Source organism: Eumetopias jubatus, unplaced genomic scaffold (genome assembly GCF_037043125.1).
Source record: "Eumetopias jubatus isolate StellerSeaLion01/CBP00866 unplaced genomic scaffold, mEumJub1_p1.0 scaffold_1, whole genome shotgun sequence".
NCBI classification, from domain to species: Eukaryota; Metazoa; Chordata; class Mammalia; order Carnivora; family Otariidae; genus Eumetopias; species Eumetopias jubatus.
In genome coordinates, this window is record NW_028274807.1 from 68399733 (window position 1) to 68420138 (window position 20406).

Genomic DNA, 20406 nt, shown 5'->3' on the forward strand with positions numbered 1-20406 from the left:
ATAACAGGCTTCAGGGTTGAAGGGGGCCTTGGAGGACCACCAGGCTCACCACCCCCTTCTGTGCAGGAAGCCCCTTCCCAACATCGACGCCAGTGTTTCAGATCCCTTTCCTCTGCATCCACACAGCGAGCTCCCTCCGCCTCTGTAGAAACACTTACTTCATTTTGCTCTAAATTGCAGTTATTTGAGGACTTTTCTGTCTCAGCTGTGAGCCCCTGAGGCAGGAATCCTGTCTCATTCCTCTTTGATCTCCCACAGCCCCCAACACAGACTCTGGCCAACTCTCCATAAATGTTTGAATGAGTGACAAAGTGTTAACAGCCTCCAGAGGCAGCCACAGTTAGACATCTCTAATAGCCAGAAAGTTCTTCCTAAAGTGAGCAGAAGTGTGCCTCCCTATGTTCTCTGTGGGGAGCGAATGTAAACAGGCAGTGATGACAAAGGGCCAGGTATCCATAAGATGACCATGAGGGACGTTGGGGAGAGGCTGGTGCCCAGCTCTTATTGCTTTTCTTGCTTCCCATCTGGCCAAAGCACACAAAGACTTTCCCAGGACAGGAAAACCCAGTAACACTAGATAAATCCGGATAAATGTGGGGTGGGGAAGAAGGTTTTCCGGATTTGAATCCAGTTTGGAAGGACAGCTCTGTCACACACTGTCAATATCACACCTGCATCCCCTCAGCCAGCCCTAAAGGTCAAATGCAGGTGGCGCCCATATAAACTGATCGCTTCCTGTGTTTCTCTGGCCATGGTCACTCTCTGACCTGGGAGGTGTGCTTGGCCTCTGTGTAGGTCAGGCTGGAAATGGAATTACTCCAAAGGAACCCTCACCATGAGCAATCGGACTTGGTGCATAAATGCCCTAGATACCTCACCTCCCAGTAAGACAGCCCAGGAGTTGCTCTACACAGTTGCTTTTTAAGGCTTCAGGAGGGATGAGCTTGTAGCACTATAGCCCATTAATAAACACATCTTTTATTCATTTTCTTTCCTTTTTTCTTTGACTTGCTCACTCCCTCACCTTGCTTTCTGCAGTCACTTCCAAATAAGTCATCCAACCCAAATCCTTGTCTCAAGGTCTGCTTTGGAGACAACCCAAACTAAGGTAATGACACAAGCAGGAAATTTGGGGGAATCCAAATGTCATTCCCTTACAAGATAGAACTATTAAGATCAGTACATGCCTTTTTCTCTCTCTCTCTTTTCTTTCCAAGTACAGAGTTGTTTTTTCTATCAGTTCTATAAATAGAGCTTAATTTTAAGGAGAATCTGTGTCCTAACTCAGAAAACAAGGCTGGTAATGATTCCTAAATCTTTGAAGAATAGTTATTTCAAATAACAAGAGTCAGTAATATTCTAGCTCTATTAAGGAAATGTACTGCGTCAGGAAGGTCTTAGGCCAGACTAAAGAAAGAGATTACACATGGAGGTCATTAGACATCAGGATGGATTTGTGTTTGAGCACTACATTTAACCGTTTAAACTTCTACAGAGGCCTTTTAAAAGAAGAGAGACCTTATCAACCTGGCTCAGGTTTGGAATGGAAGACTTGAGGTCAGGGACAGTTAAGATGAATAGGGACCATGAAGGAGGAGGGGAAGAAAAATAAAGAAGCTTCATTTACCCAGTATTAATAAACTATTCCTGAGCTCATAATAGAGCCAGGAGAAAATGCCATTGCTGAAGAATATTTCTTGTCATTCGAGAAGATTTGTAACAAAGAACAAAAGTGCGCAAGCAACTTGCCGCCTTAGTCCTTCTTCAGGCAGACATTGTGTGATTCAGAAAAGCTCCTTGTGGATGCCACAATATTACTTGATTGTTTTGACACCTCAGACAATAAGAGGTAGCAGTTAAAAATAATCATGCTAGCTACTATCTTAGGTTTGTGAGGTTTTTCTTTTGTCTTGTTCCTTCCTGTAGGGTTTTCTGTTGGCCTGGTAGGAAACAACACACTTGGTCATGAATTTTTAATTGGCAATCAAAGATGGGAATGATTGTAAACAAAGCACATGATGAGAGAAGTCAGCAGGGCCAGGAGAGCCCTGCTTTTTTGGGATAACCCACAGATGCCTTTTTGGGGTTAGGTAGGGAAATATCCCTAAGTCTAGTAGGGATAAGAAAGGGTTCCACTGTTTGTTTGTTTTTTTAATTTAAATTCAATTAGCCAACATATAGTACATCATTGGTTTCAGATGTAGATTTTTAGCATGGAAGAATGTTGTTGCTTCTGATGCTCTCTTTATTTAAATCTTGACTGATGGCTAGTGTCCCAGCTTTTTTGGTAGGGAGAGGAGCAGGGCTTCAGCCAGTTCTTCTCTTGGCGATAGGAAGATGTGTAGACGTCACATGACATGTGTTCTTTGTGCTCTTTTTGATGAACACCGCTGCCCGTTGTAGGGAGCCGTAATGCCCTGAGTCTCTCTCCTGAGCAAGAGAGGTGCCTTCGCCCTAGTTCAAGCCTCTATTTCCAGAGAGTGCTTCTTAGAAGCGCCATGCTTCCAAGGTGCTCCACAGAAGCACCATGCTCCTGTGACATGACCTCATTGAGTGTGGGGGTTACTAAGGCCGTCTGAATAAAGCATCCACATTCATGTGCATTAATAGTTGACACAAAAATTATGTTGGTCCCCAGAAGGAAAGATCTCAGTTACTGTACCTCCTGGCAGTTGAAATTTTATGTTGCAGGAAGTCTTTCTCTTTCCCTAGTGTACCCAAAAATGGGCACACTAGTGTGGCCTGGACTAGCCACTCTCAGACGTTTTGTTTTGAGTAGCCTTCTTCCCCAAATACCCACCCCCAAGAGTGCTCAGTGGGTGTTGTTCTAGCTTGCCCCACTAAGCGCTCCCTTTCCTCTGCTTCCCAGAATGCCTATGTCAACATCAACCGCATCATGTCCGTGGCTTCCCGTCTCTCTGAGGCCGGTCATTACGCCTCGCAGCAAATCAAGCAGATTTCCACACAGCTGGACCAGGAGTGGAAGAGCTTCGCGGCTGCCCTGGATGAACGCAGCACCATCCTGGCCATGTCTGCGGTGTTCCACCAGAAGGCTGAGCAGGTGAGGCCAAGGGAGCTGCTATGGTGGCTGTTGGTCAGAAAGGTGGGAGTACATACGCCGTCTGTGTAGAGAGCCCCTCCTCTCTTCTGGAAACACACAAGACCCTGCTGAGTCATTGCAGTGGCAACCCGTGTTCTATGGCTTTCCTGGCTCCTTTGTACGCAAGGACACATTGGTCACTCTGGGTAGCTTTGCTTAACATCCAAACAAGAAGGAACCTAGAGCTGTTTACATTCTGTTTGGTAGTTTATGGTTTTGTGTGTATGTGTGTGTGTGCATGTGTTGACCGCATTCCCAGAGCATAGATAGAAGGGGTGAAACGAAATACTGATCATTGAGTGCTGAGAGCAGGGGGAAATTAATCTTACATAAGCATTTGCTATGGATAGTAATAAAGTAATAGTTACACAGTGGATAGCAATAATAATTATTTGTTGCTATTTACTTATTGGCATTGGTCAGTGACGTTACTCACCCATTGCAAGGAGGAGCACTACAGCTCAGAGAGATTAAGTGACCCACCTAGGAACCAGTGGTGTGTTGGAGCTGGCTCTCAGCAGCCTATGGGGAGCCAAATGTCAAATGTTCAGGAAATTTGTGAGCTGGGTATTAAATATAGCCATTACTTAAAATTAAATTATATAGATTTACAGTAAATATATTAAAAACAAAGGTAATGGAGACTCAAAACTCATCACTCCTATTTTACTACAATTTATTATTACTTATGTTCTTGAAATTATGTCTATTTGTCTCTGTGAAAACGCTATACAGTTGTGTGGATAGCTCCTGATTAACTCTTCCCAACTTCATATTCTGTAATGACACTTAGACCAAGGTAGAAGTTTTATACCGTGGAAGTCATCAAATGCTACAAACTAGGGCTTGATTTATTTTTTTATCAGTTGGAGTCTTAAGAAAACGAGGAAAAACATATTTTGAAATGCAGATTAACTTTAAAAAATGTGGCCTGTCTGTAGCTGTTACATTGTGAATAATAGCACACCAAATTGAGGAAATATTCTTCTGATATTCAAAATATTCTTCTGAATATTCTATTATTCCATTTAGCATAGAAGTCACTCATATCGCTGATGAAGGAGTAATGCTCTGACATAAGTCTGGAGGTATTTTCCACTTTTGTATTACACCTTAACATAAGTGAAAATATCAGCTAGCTTTCATATAAGTTCGTTTGCAAATAAAAGCATCCTGTGAGAATCAGTTGGCTATATAGAATTTACAATAAGGAGCACTGTATATGTCATTATTCTTTGTAAATTATGTGCTACACATCCTTTATATCAGTAAAGTTTACAATACACTTGTGTATATATACAGTACACACACACATATGCTGGTGCTTAAACATTTACTAACACACCACTGCAAAAATCACACAATCTATAAACAGCTGGGATTTCAACTGAGATGTGTCTAACATTAAAGCTTGTGGTTTTAACCTCTAAATTCCTTTCTTTGTATGACATTTGGGTAGCTTACAGATGGTGGAGAGTCCTAGATGAGGTCATACCTTAAATCTCTCCCCCCATTTGACCCACCTAACATGGAAGGCGGCATGGTATAATTGGAAGAGTCTAGGCTTTGTGGGCAGGCACATGTAGGTTCTAATCATTAACTCTTAGGCAAGTCACTTCACCATTTTTGGCTTGTTTCCTCATCTCTAATACAAGATAATCATAAACCTCACAGCACTATTATAAGAATTAGAGATGGAACATGTAAGATGCCTTTTGTGCTTTTTAAATGCTAGACATTATTACTGGTTTGTGCAACATATTATCCTGGTATGTTTATATTTCCCTCACCTGTGTCTGTTTCCACCTGAGACCTTCCCAAAGACTGAAATACTTGTGTCATAAGTCAGCGGCAGCTCCACACATTGAAAAAAATCTAGACTCTCTCTTTTTTTTAAGGATCATGGTGATAATGACTGATAATGACTAGTTCATGTCTAGGCCCAGGAGAATACTCATGTCGAATCTCCCATTCTCTCTTCAACCCTACCACTTGCACATTTTGTTCAAAGTTTATCCAGATTGGCAAGGGAGACTCTGTACTTCCCTTTCTGTATCTCTGCCTTTCTCTCCTTGAGCTGACCGTTTTGTGGGCTCTGCTGTAGGACTCTTGTTAGAGTATTACAGAGAAATCCCAAGGGCCTTGGAGAGGTGCTTCCCCCATGGTTGACAGATGAATGACAAGTTGCTTTCAGGCTCCTCTGTAAAATGGTTATTGGAAGAGCAAAGAAGCTTCTGAGATGTTAGCAAGTGTATTCAATCTGATGCTGGATGGCACCCAGCATGCTTCCAGAATTGTTAAGGGAAGACCTAATGGGATAAAAACAAACAGAATGAAAAACCAAGCACGACAGCCACCAGGCGAGGGACTACGAGCTGACGGACGCTGGGACTGGAACTCCAGTGGTTACAGAAAGTGCAATGCCAGAACCAAAAGTAACTGGTAGAGTCAGCTTCTAGCTGATGTTTCCTGACTTGGACTGCTTTGGATCAGAAGTAATTTTATTTGTATCTATTTTTTAAGGCAATTTCCTCAGGTATTACCAGTCCTTCTGGGAAACTCATAAACCATGCTTCTTTTTAGCTGGGGGAGAAAAAAACAAACACACACCACACAACAGACTCAAAGCTATTTTTTCAAGGCTATTATGTGTTTATTTAGGCAGCTCTTTTATTGTCCTCATATGGGCTGTTCTAGGCAATGAGATAAAAAGGTATTTAGGCAATTAATTTAAGTGGAACTGTGCACCCAGGCGAGAGGAATCACAGACAGAACCATTCCAGACTGTTGGGTGAAGAATTATTTGCATTTATAGGTGTATTTTTCCACCCAATAAATCAGTGATTTCAGTTAGCTCACCTTTTATGCATGGAGACCCATAGTCTTCCACAGTTGTTAATTTTAATTTTTAAATAATTTGATGTCTGTCGAGATCTATATCTATGTATCACATCCCAGGAGCCAGCGCCGCCATAGGCATGGTGCAGTCTGTCCCCCTAAACTGCCCCTCCCCTCTCCCACCCCTAAAGATACTGACCCAACAGTGGGGATCTCGTGGAGCTTTCATCTCCAACCCCTGTGGGAATGGCTTCTGCAAGTTCGCTGGGGTACCTGATAGCCTTGTATGAGCTGTTCTTTGTTCCTCCTCACAACCCATTAAGCCTGTGTGGAAACATCCCGTTACATTGCATGCAGCCTCTCCCATGTGCCTGTGAGTGTGCATAGGACAAGGAGTTCTAAGGTATACATGTTCCCACACCTTGTAGCCAGTGTGTGGGTATAGCCTGTTGAACACGTAGATGGCTCCTACCCCAGTGGTTTCACAACAGTCATCTCTGTTTGTGGAAACCATACTTCCTACAAAGGAGCTGTATCTGACTTCTTTCGTGGGGTTGGTGTTTGTAGAATTAAAGAGAAAGACTCTACCCTCTGCAGTGGTCTCTGAGGCTCCCAGAGGCCCTAACACTTCTTCCCAAGGTATCTGACCAGATCTACAAAATCTGCCCATTGCCCACCCCAGCGCTCCAGCACTGACCCAGCTGCTATCTCCTTCCAGTTCCTGTCGGGAGTGGATGCCTGGTGCAAGATGTGCAGCGAGGGGGGCCTGCCCTCTGAGATGCAGGACCTGGAGCTGGCCATCCACCACCACCAGTCCTTGTATGAGCAGGTGACGCAGGCCTACACAGAGGTGAGGACCACGCAGACATGCAGGGCTCGTGGGTGTGTGTGGATGTGGGTGAGTGGCAAGAGCACTGGCCTGTACGTTGTGTAATAGCCTGGGTTGGACTAAGAAGAAGAGAGAGGCCATTTTTCTCCCTTTAGAGACATCTTTAAGATCCTTGATTTATGAACAATGAGGTCTCCAGCCAGGAAGCAGAGACAATGTGGCCATCAGCAGGCGCCACCTGTGCCTATGTGTGCATGCACACGCGCACACACACACACACACACACACACACACACCTCCCTCACCTTATGTGTGAAGATCAGACTCTCTCCCCTGGAAGACGAATATGAGCAAGCAAGGCTGTGCTCCTCAGTGTGCTTTCTGGCTGGTGGGCCAGCCCTCTACCCCTTTAATGAAGCAGCTCATCAACAAATACCCATTTTCTCTCTAGAAAGTCCAGAGGAGAACTCACTATGGGGTGGAGATAAGTGTTTGCAGGAGTGAGAAGCTGCCATGGAAGTGAAAGACAAATTAAAAGACTCTTTAACTGAAAAATCAAAGGCTGGCTGCATGGTTCAAGTTAAGAAGGTGGGGGGAGCTCTTCTTGAAATTGCTTTCCAAGGAAAAGGAAGGGGGCATATGTTGTGGACATACGCAAGTGAGTGAGTTGACTAACTGGCGTGAATTCTGAGGGAGAGGCTGAGGGACATAAAGAGTTGGGCTAATTAAGGAAGCTGGATGAGGAGGGGAAAGTGAATTCACATCTGGCCCATGGGCAAGGAGAGTTGGAGCCGTGTTTCTCCAAGTGGGTTCTCGGACCACTTACCTCAGACTTGTTCCTGGGCTCCACCTCAGACTGCATCAGAATGTCAAGAAGTAGGACCTGGAACCTACATTTTAGTCAATATTACACCGGGTAAATTTGACGCATGCTGAAGGCAAAGAACCAAGGGCTTCTGGGTGAGAGTAAAGGTTTTGCCACAGTCAAAGCTGACTTTGACTCTCAGCCCCCTCCTTATTTGGTGTGACTTCAGGCAAGTTACCTAAGTACTCTAAGCCTCACTTTCTTCTGTAATGAAGGTGGTTAACACTTGCCTGTAGTTTGAAGGGTTACAAAGATAGTGCCCATGTAATGCACATGGCCCAGTGCCTGACAGTAATAAGTGCTTAAGAAAATGGTATCAGGTTTTGTTATTATAGGAGGCAGAGAGGAGGACCTGTGAGCCAAATCTGATCTCATCAGCTTTGGTCCAGATGGCCCAAGGCTTTCTCTTAGAACAGAACTGTGGGTCAAGAATGGCCATGGGTCAAGAATCTCTAAATTTACTCCTTGTAAGATATAAACATAGAGCGTACAAATGACATTCATATCATACTTACACGTTTCACACTTCGGTGTTTGTGTCATTACAGAGAGAGACACGATATTTCTCCCAGTGTTTTCTCAGGTCCTAGCCCTGGGGGACACAGACATGCCCTCCAAGCCCACTTCAGAGGTCAGTGGGCCGTCCCTGCCTCCTGCAGCTGTGGACTGAGGCAGAGGGCTGGAGCTCTACTGACTTGGATTTTAGGACTTGGACTTCCATCTCTAACCACCCTGCCCTGGACATAGCATGGTGCCAAAGACAGCATCTGCTCGGAGTTCCCTGAGGAGAGCTCTCCTGGGTTCGGCCACAGACTATTTGTCTTATTCACATCTCTGGAGGGTGTTACCCTTGTGTTGCTGATGAGGTGCTTCCTCTTCGCCTCCCCTGGCAGTGCACTTCGGGAGGCAGGCCTGGTGGGACGGGCGGATAGAGGAGGTCGTCCAGACCCGCTGTCGTCCTCCAGTCAGGCTTCCTCCCCGGTCTCAGCCACAGTACACTCTCGGCCTAGTATTCCTCTTGGTCACCACGCCCAGCCCCACACCGTTTCTGTTGCCCCGTGGATAGGGGGTAACAGAGGCCTCTGTGTTGCCGAACCCTCAGCAAGCTATTATCAGGACGTGAGGGTGGGGTAAGGGGAGGCCGGAGCCCAGCAAACAGCTCCTCATTCATCATCCTAAGGCTGCAGGTAGGAGCACACTCGCTTCCCCACCTTGCTCGAAGGGAAAGACCGTTTCAACTCCAACCCAACTTGGATTTAATCGTTAACCAAATTAATTTAGGGCCTTAAAATCCCCTAACTCCCTGGTCAGCACAGGTTTGAATTGGAAAGATACCTGCTGTACTGGGTCCTTGACCAGCACTAGCGAGCCACAGGTGTCGAACAGATGATGCCACTTTCCAGAAAGAGGGGCACCTGTAATTGTACCAAGGTTCCAATAAGGAACGACAGGGAACCTCACCCCCGTGGGTCTCAGCCCTGAGGGTGAATGTTGGGGGACGGGAGAGCATGGTTATTGTGTCTACGGTCAAAGGGTCCCTCCCTTACTCTGCATGTTCTGGAAAGACGGGGGTATTACGGTTCTCAGGAGAAAACAAGGGAGTTGTATAGAAAGAGAGCAAAAGAAAGATAAATATAAAAGAAAGAAAATGAGGAGGAAATAAGGAAGACAGGAGAGCGAAATGATGATAAAGATGCTGATGGTGAAAGTAGAATCAGGAGCCCTTCTTCCCTGCCGGGGCCCTGTTCTGAGCGCTCCACATGTTACCTCACTCGGTCCTCACCGAGGTTGTCCCCTTCCTATCCCTATTTAACATACAAGGAAACTGAGGCCCAAAGAGGTTAAGTAACTTGCCTCCGGTCACATATCTGGAAGTTGAGAGCTAGGAAGAGGAAGTGAAGAAGAAAGAGAGAGGTTTATGGTATCAGTTTATTTTGGTTCATTTCTGAAATGAAGCTCTGCCGCTTGACCTACTCAGTGAATCAGTCAAAATATGTATGAGGTATGATGGACCAGGCACTGTTCTGAGCACTGGGGACAGATGAATAAGGCGGAGTCCCTGCCCAGTTCAAGGGGGAGAGAGACACTGCCTGAGCAGGTCCCCTCCCCCAGGCCGTGGGCTGCGCGCCGGGGCGCTCTGGCTGGCACGTGCCTCGAGTGTCATGGGATTCTCAGTCCTAACGAGGGACCCCCACCCCTGGGGGGCCGACTCTCCTTGCCGCCCCGTGCCCTGCCCGCCACGTGGTTCCCTCGAGCTGACCTCTCCTTCTTGCAGGTCAGCCAGGATGGCAAAGCACTGCTGGATGTGCTGCAGCGGCCCCTGAGCCCTGGGAACTCTGAGTCCCTCACGGCCACCGCCAACTACTCCAAGGCAGTGCACCAGGTGCTGGACGTGGTGCACGAGGTGCTGCACCACCAGCGGCGGCTTGAGAGCATCTGGCAGCACCGCAAGGTGCGGCTCCACCAGCGGCTGCAGCTCTGTGTCTTCCAGCAGGACGTGCAGCAGGTAATGGGCCGCTGCCCCCTCCATGCACCCATCCCAGGCAGGCAGACGCCCCGAGGCCCCGACGCAGGCAATCAGGCCCGGGAACCGCTGACACACGGAGGGAAGAGGGCCATTCGACCCCAACTGCCCCACCCCCCACCCTGGACGGACTTCCTGCCTAAGCAGCCTCAGATGGTCCTGCTCCCTCTGGTGTGGGGCAGGAGGCTCCATCAGAGGCAGAGCCCTTCCTCACGCTTACATGGCATGGTTGTCTTTGGGCAAGAGCTTGACCCTCACTTGGGCAGGAGCTTTCTAGATGACTCCAGGGCCGGGGGCGGGGGTTATTTGAGCACTGTCAGTGTTGGACCACACACTATGAGCTCACTTCTCAATCAGGGAGGCAGGGGGTCTGCTGAAGTTGGGGGTGGTTGGGGTACAGGGCCTTTAGGGGATTCTTTGGCAAGGTTTTACTTGGCAAATGAGATTTAAAACATGGGCTATTAATGATTAGAGGTTATTTCTGGCTTAGTCTGTCTTTTTGCATTATTATACAGTCATAGCTTTTCCCTTTACCATAAATGATAAAGAAATGGCTATATTTTGACCATGAAAGGACAGCCTTGCCAAGAATACCCTTTTGAATGAAATAGCCCATTCTTTTCCCCTCGTACATTCTCTGTCTGTCTCCTTGGGGACCCCTGGGAGCTTTGCTCTGGTGCAGATATTCTGGTGGATGGGGAGCTGGTTGGGAGCTAGAGACCGAAGTTGGAGCTTAACATCACCTCCTTGCTGATTTCACTGTGAAAGGCAAGGGTGGGGGCACTCATGCTATCAGACTTTTCTGTGGCCAGCACATAATTTCAAGTTTGTACCTATAAAATAACATTTCACACTCCTCTGTACCCTCTGTGGATACCTCTGTGGTATACCGTCTGTGGAATCGGCCAGTTGTAATCAAAAAGTGTATCGAAATATACATGGAACACGAGAGCCAGCTGGACAGGTCTTTGGAATGTGGTCCCTTTCGCAGCTGCTGTTGGGAGGGGCCCCAGTGCTTGGTGCCCTGAGACCGAGGGAGGGTGGAGGGAGGGCAGGGCATCCTATCACTGGCTGTGACACCCTCTGGGAGAGGGTTCGCCATGCGACCGGTCCTGGGAGTAGACAGGCCTTCAGGACTGTTTCCAAGTCTTGGGTTGCCCTAACTTTGTTGCAGGCACCCCCACCCCGCCGCCCCAGGCTGGGGCAAGTGATTAAGTCATCAGAGGAGACACCTCAGCCTCAGGAGAGATGGGCATTTATGTGCTGGCCCTGGCTCCAAAACCCTTGTGGGGCCTGCCGGGAATGGAGAAGCAAATGAATCAGTTGCCTACTCCTACCATCTGGAACTGTCCAGATAAATACATCATCCCAGAGCACAGGAGAGCACGGAGTCCATCTGTGATTGAGACAGAGGGAGGTGCCAGCCTCCGGAGGCACACACGGGGTTGTTACTATTTCAGTGAACGTGGAGTGACTCATGGAGGTAACCAGGCTGCGGGTTGTGCCACGTCCTTGGTGTGCTCTTTGCCCTCCTGCTGTTTCCGCGGCTGTTGTACCAGGATGGGCACTGGAGAGGCATAGAGGGGCTGCGACAGGGGCAGGCAAAAGCCTCCCCAGCAGGAAGGTGGCATCCAGACTTGGATTGTCTGGGAACTGCTGTTCCCAGACTTTTCTGTGGCCAACATGACATCCACACGGAAGCTAGGAAGAAAGTATAGTAAAACTACACCTGGGGCCATTCTATATCATGCTCTTAAAAATGAGAGTATTTCTGGAATTGAGATGCTATCAGTTCATCTCTACCGTACCGATCACATTGTCGGCACTGAGCAAAAGCAAGTAGAACGTTATGAGGTGGAGGTGATGGGTTCAGATTTTCCATGAGGACCGAATCTCCCAGGATGGTAATTCCGTTGTTCTTTTCAGGTTGTGTGACTCTCACTTCTGGAACATAACTTCATTCACCCGTTGTCCCACACAGGCTCTCCCTCCCTAATCAGTGACCCTGGCACAGGGGGGCATAGGCGAGTGTGGAGAAGCAGGGGCTGCCGAATCTGCTGGTGGGTCTCCAGTGCTTACCGTATACCCAGGCAGTCATCAGTGCCCAGCAGGTGTCTGAGCTGGTGCTTCAGAAGGCTTCTGGACATAACGCGCCTGTTAGGGTGAAAGACTTGGACTTTGGTGTCCTGACTCCCAGAAGCTTTATAGGTTTATCATGTTTATTTTGCATGTTTCATCTCATCTATTCCATATCTCCTGGAGAGTAGAAACCGCGGCTACTACTTCTCTGCGCACCTCACAGCTCTTGGCTATGTCTGACGTGAGGCTGGGGTTCTCTTTATATTTGCTGCCTTGAGCTGAAATTATCATCAGAGGACCCCCAGTTTCTGTTCTGTGAGGTGAATGCCGTTTAAGCCCCCCGGCCCTCAGCCCATGTAGTAGTTGCTCTTGAGTAGCTGGAGTCTGCCTGCAGGAATAGTGATGTGAAAGTCTTGAGGGTCCCAGGTATTTACAGACAAGGTAGAGGATGCAGCCTCAGGACTCACAAAGTATGCTGGTGCTCATCAGTTATTCAGAAAGCTCTGTCTTCTGCAGTGGGCCTGGAACTGCACTGCATTACATTCTGGGAAGATGCCTGGTTCGTTAGAATGGCTCAAGACATACCCATCTGAAAATATAAAGAACAGTTCGACCAGAATATGCCATTCAGTATGCAGGGCAGTAGAGTATTGATGGAACAGTTATATGCAGAAGCATGAGAAGTCAGAGTTGGTGTCTTGAGGGAGGAGAGAATTGACTGAACCATATAGTCTGGATCCAAGATTCTTGAGCACCTTGGGGGGTCCAGAGATGTTTACTCAGCAGCCTCGGTGGAGGGCTCGTGAGTGAGCATCAGTGGCTGGAAGAATACAGAATTGTGCATAGGAACACTGGCTCTGCAGTCAGACACCCAGAGTGTAACCTGTTCTTCAAGTCTTGGCGTGTGACTGGGCAAGGCATTTCACCTCTGGTGCTTCTGCTTAATGACCTCTAAAACAGGAATGATCATAGTACCTATCTCAGTGGACTGAATGGGAGACAAGTACAAGGCTTAGCACCCTGGCTGCCTAGCAGGTAGTAAAGCTTCCATCAGCGTTGTCTCGTTCCTTAGTCACATCCTCTGGGTGGGACTCGAGCGCCCCCTGGTGCTCGTGCTGTTGGGACCCCAGCATGATTCTTCTGTTTGGACAGCAGCGACTGCTTGGGGCGGGGCGGGGAGAGGGGCCTGCCGAGTTCTGTTTGATTCCGTGAGAAAATCTCAGAGCCGCCAAAGACGTGAAAGACCATCTAATCTAACCTATGATATGATGGAGGAACTTGAGGTCCAGAGATGTGAAATAATGTGGCTGTGACCACACAGCTCCTTAATGTAGTGCCAGGACCAGAACCTGAGTCTTCTGGCTCCCAATCCAGGGATCCTATAGAAAAGCCACACAAGAGAGGACCCAGGTAGACAGAGAAGGAGAACAGGGAGAGAGACAGGAAGCACACATGCATGCTTCCATAGAGAGGGGAAAGACAGATGGACACATGCACATAGCCCAAAACAGGGAGAGGAAGGAGACAGAGACAGCCAAGGGGGGCAGAGGAAGAAAGGGAGAGAGACCTGAAGACAGAGAGCAGAGAAACTGACATCCTTGGGATGGAAGGAGAAAGAGAAAGAGGAAGGCAAGGGAGGGACAGAAGACAAAGAGACAGGGACTCCAGCTGGTGGAGGGAGAGGGCAGGAGAGTGAGCCAGCCTCTCCCTGCCTGCCTGTCTGCTTGCCCCATTGCCAATTCCAGGCATGGTCTTTGCCCAAGTAGGAATATTTTGCCTGTTAAGGGCCCAAAGCAGAGTAAAGCATAAAGATGAAAACCAAGGATGGACACCAGTGACAAAGAGATACCATTGAAGCCTCTGCAGTCGGAATCGGCCTGGCACAATACCCTTGTGGTTGCTCTCCCTCGAGTCCCAACATATGTGCTCAGGTTTCTCTTCCCTGCTGGGCTTGAAGGCAACAGAAATAAGTCTCTAAGGATCAAACTGGAACTGGGGTTCGTGAAGCGGCAGAAAGGTGTGGATGGGGCACACCTGCCTTAGTATCACTAGCAGAATAATTTTCAGTACTATTGTTTTTCCTGTTTAGAATGGGATAACACTGAGCAAGAGCCAAAAAGAGCACCCCATGACAACATCAGCCTGTCTCCGCTTCTGTCTCTTATTTTCCCCTAACTCCTGTGTGTTCCCAGGGATATAAGGGACTGCTTCCCAGCCTGGGCTGACTTTGTGCCGAGAAGAACAAAGAGTAGCTAGATTCTTGATCTTTCTGATAGATACAAATTCCATTCCATTTTTTTCCCTAGCCAGAACAACTGTTTTGAATACGCTCTGCAGGCCATCTTGCTTGCCTCCCTTCTCTTTTTCTTCTCCCTCTGTTTTTTGCAAGAATGAACCGATGAACTGTTTTAGTACACCTCCTGTATGCAAGGCCCTGTGCTGGGAGTTAGGTCCCTCACTTGAGAGAAGACATATGCACCAAAGGATGTATGAATGGCACACGGCTGTCTGGCTTCAGGGCCAAAGAAGCAAAATAACAATGGGCTAGTGGGGTCAGAGCAGGGGATGTTCCCTGTGGCTGGAGTGGGATGGCAGTGGTTCTTGGAGCTCAGGCAGAGGAGATGGAGATAGTGTTTCCAGGGAAGGCCAGGAAGCAGAGAGCTAAGTGACAGCCAGGGGACAGGGAAGAGGGAGTCTAACAGGGTGCCCACTCTTGGCAGAGCAGGTGGCAGGTAAGGCAGGAAGGGTGAGGAGTGGTCTCGGTGGTGTGGGTGGGACAGTGATGTTTGAGGCTCCAAGGCCCTCCCTTAAAAACAATGCCTTATACGCAGTCCAGTCAGGTGAGCGAGTGAGGGGCAGTGATGGCAGAATTTATCAGGCTCAGTGACTTTCCCTTCTGAATGACTGTGTTAATATTCAAGTCCATAGTTCCTGTACTACAAATGAATCTCACCTGTTTCTATCAGTTTTTCTGGACCCTCACATGGAGAATTAATAGGTTTTACTATGTCAGTTCCTGTCTGCCAAAGAATATGTAAAAAGGATTTGAGAGTAATTTTATTAAACTGCAAATATTCAATCTTTTACTAGCTATAGTGATTGTGCCCCCTTAATCATACTAAACCAGTTTGGACATTGTATGATCCAGTTGACAGCTTTGCATAATAAAAGATGAGCGCTTTGGGTTGCACACAGAATGATTGGTGACCAGAATGCTGATGGGTCTAGAAATGAACTCTTCTTCTAAGAAAGGATTAAAGCATCTAAGAAGGAAAGCCCTCAGGATGTAGTCCCAGAGAGATCAGGGAACACACACAAGGGAGAACCACCTGCAAAATTTGAAATGCCAACTGCTTACTTATTGGGTATGTGGCGGAGAGGGTTCAAACATCAGAGAGAGGGTTGGATTCCAACCCTGAGATTTTGTTACTGGAATTAAATGTGCCTATAAAAGTTGTGTGGTTTAAAGCTCAGGATTCATCATCTGAGTACACATGATTGAGCATCTAATCTCTTCACTTGCCTTCTCTTATTTAATCTTCCCTCTGAGGCAGGTGATAGTTTGGTTCCCATCTTATTGGTGAGAAGATTGAGGGCTGGGAGGCTAGAGGGGCCTGGGAGGCAAAGAGAGGAAATCCCTTCCTAGGCGTTAGTGAGCCTCAGGGCTTTCTTGATCCATGGAAATTTTAAGTACTTTTAATGTCATCAATACCTTTTTATAATTATGTTAATGATTGAGAAGACAACCACCATCCAGGGTCACTTCTCTCTGATAACCCCTATTCTCAACCTGTCCATGACCTCAACATGCTATTTCTCAAGCCTTGGCTACCAGGCTAAAGAACAAAAGACTCACACTGTGTCACCAGTGGGGAGCTAATCAAAGACTTGAGCTGAGGAAACCTGCTTTGAGAGTGAAGGTCTGAGGTGATTTGGTGCAGATGGAAAGCTAGGTTGGAGCAGGAAGCTCCTGGGAGCCACAGTACTCCTGTGGCCAAAGAGCAGGAACTAGGGAATAATGCAAGGGTAGATTTGAGAAAACAAGGGAGAGGTCAAGTGCAAATGTGGAACTATAGTTCTCAAAGTGTGGTCCTTGAATCCCTGGCATTAAAATCATCTGCTCAGAGTGGGGAACTTGTTATAAACACAGATTATCTAGTCCTATTCATTACTTTTTGATCCAGAATCTGTGGGTAAGGTGGTGCCTATCGTCAGGGAGTAAGAATGTCCTGTCCCCTTCTTGCAGGGGCAAGAATTTCTGTCTCCTAGCTGAACTAAGAATCAAATTGATATGAGATCGATCAATAGGAGAAAATTAAATTTAATAGGTGTACGTATGGGGAATCCACAGAAACATGGAAATTCCAAAGACAGGTAAAATGAGGTATATATGTCCTTCTGAACTAAGGAGAAGGGGGTAGGGGTCTGGGATTCCAGAGGAAAGGAATGCACTTCACTAGGGCCATAAGAAGAGCAGATGTTTTTGATTAGATGTTTGCCCTGCCATACAGATGGGTCACTCAGATAAAATTTATCTTTGCTAATAACCCTTATTCTGGGAAAGACCTGCAATTTAGATTCTTCTGTGTAGTTAAGGGGGGATACAAAGTTTCTCTTGAGGCCACAGGGTCTCAAGTGCCTTCAGCTCAAAATAATCCACATGCCAAAGTGGCACATTCCATGGCGGGGCGGCGGGGGGGTGTCCTGAACCTCCTCACCTATGTTTTAAAAAGAACCCCAGGTGATTCATAAGCATTTTGAAGTTCCAGAACCTCTGATTTAAGAGATCCAAGCCTTGGTGATGAGAAGTATGGTGACAGCATAAATAGGCATCCAGGCACCAGGGCGAGGAGATTCTTTCAGGGAGGTGCCAAGGACAAAGACAAGTTGCAGTCACCCCAGCCCCGGCTCTGCTGGAAAGGCACAGGTGTGGGCTGGCTGGGAGTGGAGGGCTGCAGGGTGGAGGCAGCTGAAACTTTAGGGCTTTGGGTGTCCTGGCCAGCTTCTATCCAGCATTGGTCTGTCAGGCGAAGGGACCCCAATTCTCGGGGGAAGAATGGACACTGCTAATGAGTTTCAGCTGGTGCTTCTCAGAAAAATGATGGCTTCTCCTGCCATAGCAAGACATTTCTTTTGATCATGATTGTTCCAAAGAAGGGACAGCAAATGACTTGCTGGTAATCGGGCATTTCAAGTGGCGCCTCCGTGCTGTCAGGGCTCAGGCGATGGGAGCAGGTGGTGCTGACCTTGTGAGGGCCGCTAGCATTCACTGTGCTGTGCCAGGAGGAAGAGGTCATGCTGTGATGCACTGTCCTGCGTACTCTCACACACTGTGTGTACCCGAGCCTTTAGCAGAACAAAATGCGTTGTAGATGGCTGATTGTGTGTGTGCTCTTTTTCACTGGTCTCTGAATAATGGCTTTCTGAGGAGCAAGGACGCTGTGGGCTGGGGGGAGTTGCTGAGAGGGGGGAGTTCTTCCGTTTACTTAAAACAACAAAAACTTTCTGCTTGTTTTACTGTGGATCAGACCAGGAGGCAAGCCTAGTAACCTGTGTTGAATAAGGTGATTGATTGGGGGGAGCCAGATGTGGGATTCAGAGAGTTGGGATTCGGATTCCACATGTGTTCATAAATCATCTCCATTTCCTTTGATCACACAGGAAGTTCTCAAATCAGATGGGATGAGTTCATTCACTCATCTCTTCAGCGAATGCTCTCTCAGAGCCCAGCTGTGAACCAACAAAGCCCCTGCCCACGTGGAGCTTACTTACGTTCAGGAGGTAGAGAGAAAACACCACCACAAACACATAAATGTGTCATATGTCATATAGTGATAGCTAGTGATATATGAGCAGAAAGCTGAATGAATAAGCCAGGGGGTGTGTTTATGAAGAGGTTCCAGGCATGTGAAATGTGATCTACGAAGTCCTTGACACCAGAATGAGCTGGGGGCATTCCCAAAAATGGGTGAATGGCCAAAGTGGCCACTGACTAGAGAGCAGGACAAAAGGGTAAGAAGTTTGAAGAAAAGGGTCCAGATCCAAGCAGACCTTATAAGCTATGAAGAGCATTTAGATTTTCTAAGTGTGGTAGGAAACAATGGTAGAGTTTTTAGTAAAGGGAATGTTGTGAATTAATTTATGTTTAAAGAAATAGGTCTGGTTGAGGTGCCTGAGTGGCAGTTAAGTGTCTGCCTTCCGCTCAGATCATAATCCCAGGGTCCTAGGATCCAGCCCTGCTTTGGGCTCTGCAATCAGCGGGGAGTCTGCTTCTCCTCCCCCTCTGCCCCTCTCCCTGCTCATGCTCACTCTCTCTCTATTAAATAAAATAATAAATCTTTTTTTAAAAAATTAAAAAACGAAAAGAACTATTTCCAGCTAATGAGTGGATGGGAGTGTCATGAGTCTAAGGAGGAAGACCACTTAGAGGGCTGCAGGGCGCAGGAGGAAAGATGGTGGCTTGTGGTTGTGGTAGAGACAGTGTACGAGAAAGGGCTAATAAGAAAGACTCTCAGGTTTGCAGCTAAGCAGTGGGGTGAGATAAAACAGATGAGGTGATGAGCCAATTGCCCTGGCCTAGTGCTTAACAAAGAGCAAACCCTCCACAGACAATAATCTCTTTGTCTGAGGAGGGGAGCTGCTATACTCTCCATATAAAAAAATAATGAAATATTTCAGTTGAGGAAGACTTAGGGAGATGGTCTGATCCGGTGTTTTCATTTGAGGCAGTGAGGTCCAGAGAGGCGAAGGCGCACACCCAGCTGGGTCACAGCTGGTTAAGGGCAGACCTGGGACCAGAGCCCAGGTTCCTCTTGATCCCAAGGATGGTGTCTATAAGTTATGCTGATCATGACGGTGCCACATTTTATGGATGCTTTTGGAGCCCAAAATACTTTCATATGTAGGTAGAGCTTAGATAGGAACTTAAATCTTCAAAGGTGGATATCTCTAAGTGCAGGGGCCTCCTGTGTGGGTCTGAATGACCCTGTGGGTTCCCTCTAACACTAGGATCCTGTCACGTTAGAAGAGCCCTGGGACAGCCAGCCGCTAGGCCCTCGGTTTTCTCCCATTAACTCAGTTGCATTCATGGCCACTGTTCAGAAAAAATATCAATAGTTCTCTTCAAAAGGACTTTTTCTCTTCCCCTCAGCAGCTAGAAAGGACTGTCTCCTACCCTGAAAAGCACCCTGCCTTGGCTGTGTGCTCGTTGGAATAAACACAATTAGATGAGGAAGAAAGGGGGTGATTAGGGAATTATGTAAAATGGCTGTTAGATTGGCTCCCGCATCCGGTTCAGGATGTGAGCTTCTCTCTTGGAAAAGACTGTTCTGGAAAAGGACTAATTTCTGGTTGAACAGTTGGGGCATGAGAAAGGAGGAAGAGCTTTACAAGTTGTTTTTTTAAAGCTGCCTCCCTGCTGTAGTGGCCAGAAGTCCTGGGTTTTTGTTCCCAAAGACAGGGCACAGATCGGGTCTCTTCCTGAATGAGGTGGCCCAGCTTCTCTCAAGATGGTGGGACAGGCACCTCAGCCAAATTTGCACTTGACAGCTCATGGCTACAAGCATTCACTGGGTAGCTCTTGCATGTGCAACGCTGGCAGGGATGCTGGGATGGGAACGATGGTGGAAGGATAGGGTACAGCGGTGAAAACCCCACGCTCCTTGAGCTCGGGAGCTAACCACCTGCCAGGTAGGGCAGTGGAGAGGGTGGAGACACACACACAAGGGGAGACCTCTGGGTGCAGATGCCAGAGTGAAGAAGGAGAGCATGGAGCTGACATATTCACCCCGAAGCCGTGTGGTGGGGATGAGCGGGAGTTGAGAGCCGTTCAACAGGTTGCAACAAACCACGCTGTGCTTTGAGTCTGGGAATCACAAGGAGGTCAGGGTCTCGTGGGAGAGACAGGCCTGGAGGCAGTAATTGTGGTTTGAACAGAATCAGGGAAGAGTGACACCACCCCCACCCTGGGTGGGTTATTAAAGAGAAGTCTTTCCCGAACTAGTGATTTTGAGATCGTGCTTGTGCTTAAAGGATGAGTAGGAAGGAGGCCGGGAGGCGGAGACAGGGAGAAGGAAGGGTATGGACATTTCAGTTGAAGTTAAAAGTAGTGAGAGCAGAACTCAGGAGACAAAAACAGTTTTGGGGGGATTCAGGGGTGAGGCAGGGACTCA

General features: G+C 47.6%; 1 protein-coding gene across 10 annotated transcripts in view; it reads left to right on the forward strand.

The window, feature by feature from the left end:
- The window catches only part of KALRN (kalirin RhoGEF kinase), a 694375-nt gene that overhangs the window by 272341 nt on the left and 401628 nt on the right, over nucleotides 1–20406 (forward strand). For all 10 annotated transcript variants that reach the window (XM_088024799.1, XM_088024801.1, XM_088024804.1 and 7 more), the window contains exons 7-9: nucleotides 2870–3061; nucleotides 6657–6788; nucleotides 9908–10138. In XM_088024799.1, the coding sequence (XP_087880925.1) occupies nucleotides 2870–3061; nucleotides 6657–6788; nucleotides 9908–10138 (555 nt within the window). The remainder of the gene's footprint in view (nucleotides 1–2869; nucleotides 3062–6656; nucleotides 6789–9907; nucleotides 10139–20406) is intronic.